This window comes from Cryptotermes secundus, unplaced genomic scaffold, assembly GCF_002891405.2.
Source record: "Cryptotermes secundus unplaced genomic scaffold, Csec_1.0 scaffold174, whole genome shotgun sequence".
Classification (NCBI taxonomy): domain Eukaryota; kingdom Metazoa; phylum Arthropoda; class Insecta; order Blattodea; family Kalotermitidae; genus Cryptotermes; species Cryptotermes secundus.
Genome location: NW_019734351.1, coordinates 1,225,591 through 1,235,124, shown reverse-complemented (window position 1 = coordinate 1,235,124; position 9,534 = coordinate 1,225,591). Strand labels below are relative to the sequence as shown.

The following is a 9,534-nucleotide window of genomic DNA, read 5'->3' as shown; positions in this document are numbered from 1 at the left end:
TTAACCAATCATATGCCTATTTTGAGGAAGGTCTCGATTGCGTTGTAGTGTCAGAATACATGTTCGCCAATATTACATTCGTAGGCATAAAAGTATCAACAGTGAATATTAATTTGAATTGCTTATGTATTTATACATTCAATACCATTCATATATAGATGCATTTAATATATATACATATGCACATACAATACAGCAAAACCAATAATGCAGAATGGTAATACATGTGATATTAGCGAATTTTGTTTGGAACATTGGTGTCATTGGAAGCGCGTATCCCATCACACGTGTTAAGTGAGAAGATCCGTACTGGTAAACTTAAATTGTATGTTATTGTTTATTTCGGTTATACTAGTATTAATATGTTGTTCGTGCAAGTGGATGTTTTCCTATAAAGTATTTTGATTATATTTGCCACTTTTCTGTTGAGTTTTGTGGGAATATTAACTTTTATATGCTATTGCTCAAGATGGCTGCCTCACTGATTTCGTTGGCCGCAGTCGCAGCTGTAGTAGCCGGCAACCATATTCCGCTGCGTACGATGGAATATTTTCTGCTCGACACACTGTTTCAGCTGACCTGTACACTATATAAATATGTTAACGGAATCTGTGATTATTCCTCATTACTTTGATGTGATTATATTGTTAGTTATGGAGGTAAATACTTAGATAAATTAACAAGTTCTGTTGCGTGTAGGTCGACACGACGGAAGCGGAATGCGGGCGAGGCCGTTTTAGTGATTGCGGCGGGTAATGGGGGGATCGCCGCCATGTCGTGAGTGAGTGGTCTCGGTGACGTGCGAGGCAAACAGGCAAGCGAACCCGTCGCCCCGGCCCCGTCTCTGCCGTCCGTTGTGGGTCGGTAACTTCGGCTGGCCTCGGACTACATGCCGCTTGTTTTACCCGGGCTGGAGACCGGGGAAGCTACGGTAGTGTCACAAGATGAGGGCCGATCGAGAAAGCGTCTGATTACGGTGCACACTGGCGGCTTCAGACTTTTTACGTGCAAATAATAAAATTGTATACTGTTGTCTATTTTGTGTTAGGTATAATAATAATAATAATCGTGATTTGTTTTGTGAGTTACATCCAAAATTTATCACCTAGTAATTACAGTTTTATGAGGTCGAATTAAAGTTCATGAATGACGTATTTTGTAATCATATTCAAGGCTTCATGTAACAGCATTGCATGATTACATGCCGATTTCATCGGTAAGTTTCTTTGGTGGAACATGGGTATTTTGAAGCATTCATTACTTTTTTTATTTTATCCTGTAGATCAAAATATGTGTATACAGGACATATGCACTTCAGTAGTTATTTCATTTATGAACATGATCTGAAGTTCATGCTTCAGTGAAGTAAGAAAAGAAGTATCAACCTTAAATACAATTAATAAAGCTAAAATAACAATAAAAAATAAAGTATTCATAAACATTATGTGCAAAATAATGAATACATAAACAGATTCTAATTCAACATTTTCTATCAGAATAGTAATTTGGTGATGGTCGCAGCAAATTAAGTTATTCGAAATATCTGGTCCTCTCATGCTAATGTGTTTTAGTATTGTCACATGTTAATGAATAGACATGGGTTTTGGATTGATAATTGGATTTATTGAACACAAACATGTAACTACAAATAACTATAACACTCACCAGTCTACAAACTCTATGTATCACTATAGCAAATACTGAGGCATCTCAGTTTGTTCTCTCTTCACTGGTCATTGCTTGTTTGAGGTTTTTTAACAGTAGAGATTCCTCTGCTTTTGTGAATGCAGCCAACCACCAGCTGCAACTGCAGACTCATAACTGTCTGATGTCAACTTCTGACTGACTTCAGTCAAATTCGGGTTATGACCTACAGTCAATTGACCAGTCAGTCTTGGTGTCAAGCCTCTTCTGGGGTCTAAGACCAGATTTTGTTACTGTTAGACAGTTGCAGTTTTAATCATTTCTTGCATCCTGTTGTGTGTTTAATTAATAGTAGAGTGAATTTACCGACTACACAAAACGTTTTTTATTATTATCACTACATGTTTCAACCTCAAGAGGTCATCCTCAGGTGTATGAACACAGCTGTATAATTACAGTTAAAAGTTAAAAGTTCGTGAATCGAAGTTGTGAGCGTAAGTAAAATGAGACTGTAAAAACAAGTGAAAGTGTAACCAGTGACATGTATTGAACTTTGATTCACAAACTTTTAACTTTTAACAATTAAATTATAATAATAATTTTAACCTGTGTTTTATAAAAAGAACTCGATATATTAGTGAGCGTAAATCTGGATAAGATACAGGGTCGAATGAGTGAAAAGTGAATGTGACCACGTGTAATTATACAGCCGTGTTCATACACCTGAGGATGACCTCTTGAGGTCGAAACATGTAGTGATAATAATAAAAAACGTGTTGTGTAGTCGGTAAATTCACTCTACTATTAGTTGCAGTTTTGTCGATGTGGGGAACCCTCTGTGTTGAGGAAGAAGGTAGGTATCTGCCTNCTAATTTTGCTCAGAGGTCTCCTAGAGACATGAGGATCTTTTACGTGCCGTAAAGCTATGACACAGGACACACAGCTTGAAGTCCCTCCCGGAGGACTTGTTCCCTGAATTTTTCTGCCCTTAAAAATTCCACGACCTCCGCCAGGTTTGAACCCGCGTACCTTGAGTCATGAGGTGGGAATGTTACCCCTAGACTACAGAGGCTGCTATATTATTATAGATAGACAGAAACTGTGCGGGGCTATGCTTGTCTGTATTAATGTCCTGTAAGATTTTAAAAATGTTTGAACTGCTATAATTCATTTCTCAGTCTCATAACTAACTCCCTGGAGTAGAGTCTGTCTTGAGAAGTTAGTGGAATGTTTATGGAATCTGAAGGTTCATTATTGTGTGCGTAGAAGCTACCATTAATCCCTATTCTGAACCAGAAGAATTGTATTGCATTGTATTGAATTTTATTTCATCCATTTTGCTACATAGTAACACTTGGACAAGTCATTTTGTAATATAATTTAATGAAATAAACCTACAAAGTTACAAGCATACTACCAACATTTGTTACAATCATAAGCAATATATAAATACAATATTTAAAAAAATATACAAACTACTATATACAGCTCATGAATGGCTATGACATCCAAACATAAGTACTTGCACCCTCCCCTTTTTTATTAAAACTAACAAATTAATTTATCATATAAAAATAATTTTTCAATAAAAATGATATTAAGTATTTTTTAAAAGCTGAAAAACCCACCAAGTTTTTTATTTTGGCACCCTACTTTACAATTCTATCCCCATATTTACCACACTTTTTTAAATAATGTAGTTCTGCAGAATTGAACATGAAAATCTTTTTTTATTCTTGTATTATAACTATGAATATTTATATTTTGGATCAAATCTGCTTTGTGCTTTTTTATGTAACATACCTCTAAGGTATACAAAGATGTGACTGTGAGGATGCCATAATCTTTAAAAATTGGCTGCATTACTCTTGTTTACCAAGTCCACTAATTATTTGCAACACCCTCTTCTGCATTTTAAATACCTTTATACTATCACCTTCAACCCCCCCCCCCCAAATATTATTCCATATCTCAGTAACGATTGAAACTTTCCAAAATAAATGCCTCTAACATATTTGGACTCAAAACTCCTCTTAGAGATTTAATTATATAGGATGTGTTACTAAGTTTTGAACATAATGAGTTGATGTGGGTATTCCATTTAAGGTTTTCTATAATATCTATACCTAAAAATTTCAGTTCCGATGAATAAGCAGTTTCCAAGTTATTATAGAGTATCTGCAGTATAACTACAAACCTATTTTTACTAAGATGGAATGACATAGCAACTGTTTTTTAATATTTATTAAAAGGTTATTTACATGAAACCATGTTTCAAGCTGATTCATGATCTTATTTATTTTCTGTTGAGCTACATCTTTATCTTTATCAATAACAAGTACATTAATATCATCTGCAAACAATACCATTTCTGCACCTTGTGCATTTAGTGGGAGATCATTTATATATAGAAGAAACAGTAGTGGTCCCAGAATTGACCCCTGTGGTACCCCATGTATTGTGTCTCTCAAGGGTGATATATATATATATATATATATATGTATTTTGGATATTTTCATTCAGGTGATTTATTTCAACAAATTGTACTCAGTGAGATGTTGTATTTTAGTGTCCTGTTGCACTGATTCACGTCCATGATGTGTATGTATTGACCGTCTTCTAGTGCACACAATCTCACTTGTCACTTCACTACATGTTTCGGCATCACTGTGCCATCCTCAGGTGTGTTATTTACGTTAAACTATTGCACTGCTCGCCATCATGTGTCGTTTATTATAGTACATGACGAATATACATTTTAAATCATTTTATAAACGACACCTGATGGCGAGCAGGACAGTAGTTTAACGTAAATAACACACCTGAGGATGGCACAGTGATGCCGAAACATGTAGTGAAGTGACAAGTGAGATTGTGTGCACTAGAAGACGGTCAATACATACACATCATGGAAGATTTAAACCATAAATTAGTAATCCCTCTGATCCCATAGTGACAATGGTCTCTAAAAAAAAGCGGCCCCTAACCCTTGAAGCAGAAGGAACAGAATCTGCGAGCAAGAAGATGCGATTGAGTGATGGTGCAAGCACAAGCCACAGTGTTACCTCAGTAGCTAATAAGTCTTCCAGGAGCAGCATAGCTGGGTCACGGGGCAGAAAGTCACAAGATGCAAGAGACACCATTATCAAAACTGAAGTTTATGATGTTGACGATGATGACGATGATGGTAACGATGATGCAGGCCAGACACATCACACAAATCAGTCAAATGTTGGTGAGTTTACCTGTTTGTTGTTGGTTTGTGAATTGAAAAATCCTTTTTTTAGGTTTTCTCTTACAGAAAAGGCATTGGGACTGGAATACTGTATCTAAAAATCAAGTTGTGAGGGTTTGACACCATATAAATATTCAGAATCTATATATTAATTTAGGTTCACATTAGTGAATATATGTTGCATTGAGAGGAAAACCTCAGCTTTATATTGGTTCATTATTCCATAAGAGTGGTAGGATTTGAAGCAGCCCTCCAGATGCAATGAATGTGGCATCTCTTGGACACCTTGCAAGATCTTGACTGAAACTGTTGATGTAGGTGCCAAACTGCTTGCCCCAGATTTTAATTGCAGCCTTGAAGAACTGTGAATTAGTAGAAGTCTTCCACCTACTCTGCTTTGTGAAAGAGTAATATTTTGCCTCAAACTTTAACCCATATACTGAAGTCAGTGAAATGTATCTTTTTCTTGGTCATATCCTTTCGTGTATTGCCATATCAACTAAGTAAAAGACTGTAGTTATGTATCCTCTCACTGTACAATGTAGTACTGGGAAAGTAATTTTAACGTTTGCATTCAGTTGCGTGTATACAATCAACATATACAAATTCCACCATCAACACAACAATTGTCTATTAACATATACCATATTTACGCATGTATAGGCTGCACATTTTTTGCCAGAAATTCAAGAGGAAAACTGGGGTGCGGCTTATATTCGAAATATTTGAAATCACACTTCATTTAAAAAAAATTATATTCATAAACAGTAATACAGGGTGTAATACTCCTGAAATAATATTCCAAGAAAATTATTTTTTCTATAATTTCTGTCTGAAAATTGTGCCTATACATGTGTAAATACGGTATAGCACTACATGTTTCTACCCAAATGGGCCATCCTCAGGTGCTGCAAATCTCACACACTCAACCACTGAACTGCAACGCTCGCGTTCCCATTTATATACATATGGTTCAAGAAAGTTACTTTATATATATTCAGCTCATCAACTAGACTAGACTAAACTAGACCAGACATTGATTCAAACAAGAATCATACATGTGATTAAACATTAAAAATAACTATTAGGTTAAAACAAATTTAACAGTTAGGTCAAAACTAAATCTAAAATTGATTATAAAAAACTTTGTAAGCTGCTTATGAGCTTCATGTCTGTTGTTGTAGGAGACCACACATAGCCTACACCAAATTCTTCTGTTACTTGCTGTGTCAAACCGTTGTGTTGCTATCATTATGTTAACTTCTAGAAAATGAACTCTTTCACATTGTCGGATGCCAATGGTTAATGTTGTGTTGTCTGTTTTATGTGGTGTACTTTGCTGCATGAGTATAAATCATGCAGCAAAGTGCATCAGCCCTTCTTTGAATATTAAGCATCACTGTCTTACAGTACCTTCACCCATTACATTTTATTCTAACCACAGCACATAATTCATGATGGATTTCTGCAGTACTCATGTTTTTGCCAAGAAAACCTATGATAACTGTGAATTTCAAGCTAGCAGGATTATCAATCGCAGGACACATCATAACTCACTCTGTAGAGACCAGAACAAACAGTAGGTGACCAGTTGTTTGATTGTTTACAAGGCAGTGAGTCATGTCATGTGTGCAAGCTCTCCCCTGCTTCTACATTAGTTGCCTAAAATAAATGAAGCTTACTTTATGAATAGCCTTCGTATTATTATTTTTAAAAATTCGCTTGTTGCTGTGTGAAGGGTTGACAAGATGTGAACGTCTTTTTGAGCTCTCCACTTTACAGCCAAAATGTTCTTGAAGATAACACTTAGCAGCCTATTTACCTCCTGGTCTAGAAGTCAGATCATGCATAAATGCAACCCCATGACTGGAATTATTAACAGAACTCTACTCTCTGTCTCTTCTCATTGATAATGCATATGTGATGGGAGTTCTGAGGCACATAGTCAAGGGTGGATATACACACTTCCTTGGTCTGGTGGATATAAAGCTAAGAAATGCTGTAGCATGTAGATTATACAGTGTATGGAACTGATTCCAAGCAATACATTTTGCTTTTATTGAATGGAGATGAGAAAACTGTTCCATATACGTTTAGTGTCAGTGGTCTGGCAGCCCACTGCTAACCAGACCATTCATCATTGTTATCTAGTTTTGTAGTTTTGAATTAGATATATTTTTTCTTCATACTTAAAACAGTTCCTACATTATGAGTTCCTTCCTTGCTCCATTTTCTTACAAGGGAAGCATTTATTCCATACATTGCACGATACATGATGTTCTGTAGACTGTTTTGGCCCAGCTTCCACTCCTAGTTTGCTTTCAATTCAGTTTTGGCATCTTCTCTCTGTTCTGTCATCACTGGAAACTGTACTGTCATTTGTAATAATTTCATCATTGCTGCATCCAGAGTCACTATTCCTGCAAAGGAGAGCTTTAATGTTATCCTCTTACACATGCCTACCGTGTCATTTTTATGTTGTATTACCAGCATTCAAACTCACAGTTTTTTTCACCATTTTTGCTGTCACCAAGATTTTTCATGTGGACATTGTAATGTGTGGCCATGTTGCAGAAACATTCATTAAGATACCTGAGAATTATACATCACCATCTTGTAGGTAAAGTTGAAACTACATGGTAAACTACCAAGACAGAATGGTTCTATAAGTCAGCATTCAGTTCCTGCAAAACATACTTGGAATGGTTTTATACGCTAATCTGATGGGTTAATATTGTGTACTGAGAAGATCTTTTACAGTAATTGTGTTCCACAGTGGAACTTTATTCTTTATGAGTGTTCGTTCTTGCATTTCCATACACAAATTATGTAACACCGATCTATCACCAGTCATCCCTTAGAACTTTTGTATGTGTATTTTGAAAAATCTGTTGTCCCTAATTGTATGTATTACAAACCATATGTCCAAAAAGTATCCAACTTTGTCTTTTTCTGCTGTAAGTAGTGGCCAAAGGGGTGGGGAAACTGAGCGTAGTGGTAGAAGGGTCTTTCATGCGCATGCGTGATTTTCTGCTAGATAGTGAAGTGGTGTAACACGTGTTCTTCGCATTCTCGTTTCACTCAAGAGGACAGAATGCTTGGAGCAGCGATGCTGCATCAAGTTTTGTCAGAAACTTGGGGATACCCAAGCGGAAACAATTCACAAAATTCAGCAGGCTTTCGGCGATGATGCAATGGGGGTCACTCAAATTAAAGAGTGGTACAACCACTTTAAACATGGCCGTATGTCGGCGGACAGTGAGCAGCGTTCCGGGAGACTGTCAATGAGCTGAAATGCTGATGTCATTGAAAAAGTGCAGACGCTGATCATGGAGGACCATCCTTTGGTCATCCGTGAAGTTGCTGATGAGGTTGGGATCAGCAGAAGTTCCACAAACACAATTTTAACTGAGGATTTGGGCATGCAAAGAGTGGCGGCAAAATTTGTGCCAAAGCTGCTTTCGCCAGAGCAGCAACACCTCCGTCTTGAGGTCGCACAGGACATGCTGGAGTGTGCCAACAGGGATCCTGAGTTCCTGAAGACTGATCACTGGTGATGAGTCGTGGGTGTACAGATATGACCCAGAAACCAAGGTCCAGGTGTCACAATGGAAGCATCCAACATCCCCAAGGCCCAGAAGAGCACGACAGGTTCAGAGCAATGTGAAGGTGATACTGACTGTTTTTTTTTGTATTACTGGGTTGTTGTGCATCATGAGTATGCACCACTAGGCCAGACTGTGAATAAGGAGTACTACCAAGAAGTCCTCCACTATCGTGATGCAGTTCAGCACGAGAGACTGGAGCTGTGGGACGCATGCAACTGGCAACTGCATCATGACAACGCCCCAGCTCATTCGTCACACCTGATCCAGGGTTTCCTGGCCAAGCATGGCATTCCGCAGGTTTGCCAGGCTCCCTTCTCTCCTGACATGGCTCCTTGTGATTTCTGGCTGTTCCTGAGATGGAAGACACCGCTAAATGGCTGCTGTTTTGACAGCCGCGAGGACATCATACAGAATGTGACGGCACAGCTGCATGCCAATCCAAAAGAAGCCTTCCAGAATTGCTTCCAGCAATGGAAGGACCGCTGGGCTAAGTGTGTGGAATCACAAGGGGCCTACTTTGAAGGCGATTAGGTATGGTAACCACCCAGATACAGAACTTTGTTTTGCCGGCCCAAGGTCGGATACTTTTTGGACAGAGTAGTACAACCAACTGCTTTGTATATCAGAAGTCTCCAATATACCTTCTGCAAAATCTTGTAACTGCTGAGGTGTTTGCTGAAAGTGGTGATAAAGTAATGAAGTCCAAGATGTCCCAACTTGTATAGTTAGGATGATCATAGCCATGCTGTTTAGCAATGCATGCAACAAATAAATGGAATCGACTCCTGCATCTTTTGACTCCTGACTAATGGAATATCGTATTTATTGCAGATATTCCTGACTGGCCAGAAGCAGATTTGATGGAGCTCGTGAAGCGTATAGAGAAAGAGATTCCTCAGAAAGATAGCCTTCGGTTTGATTCCCGTGCCGACAAGCTCAATTGGGATAATGTAAGGCAGCATTTGTTTTTAAATAGGCTCATAATTTCAGTCCAAGTTTCTTCTGACCTGGGTGTAGGAAGCATTAGACTAGGATTTCCAGAAAGGA

At 37.9% G+C, this 9,534-nt stretch overlaps 1 protein-coding gene across 2 annotated transcripts in view; it reads left to right on the top strand.

Moving 5' to 3' along the window:
• The first annotated feature begins 233 nt into the window (after positions 1–233).
• Positions 234–9,534, top strand: part of LOC111868776 (nucleolar transcription factor 1-A) — a 42,971-nt gene continuing 33,670 nt past the window's right edge. The window contains exons 1-3 of one of the 2 annotated variants that reach the window (XM_023859734.2): positions 234–325; positions 4,598–4,879; positions 9,319–9,437. In XM_023859734.2, coding sequence (XP_023715502.1) covers positions 4,603–4,879; positions 9,319–9,437 — 396 coding nt within the window. In that variant the 5' untranslated portion in view covers positions 234–325; positions 4,598–4,602. Of the gene's footprint in view, positions 326–707; positions 1,217–4,597; positions 4,880–9,318; positions 9,438–9,534 lie in introns of those variants that run through there. The other variant, XM_023859735.2, reaches the window with a different exon arrangement.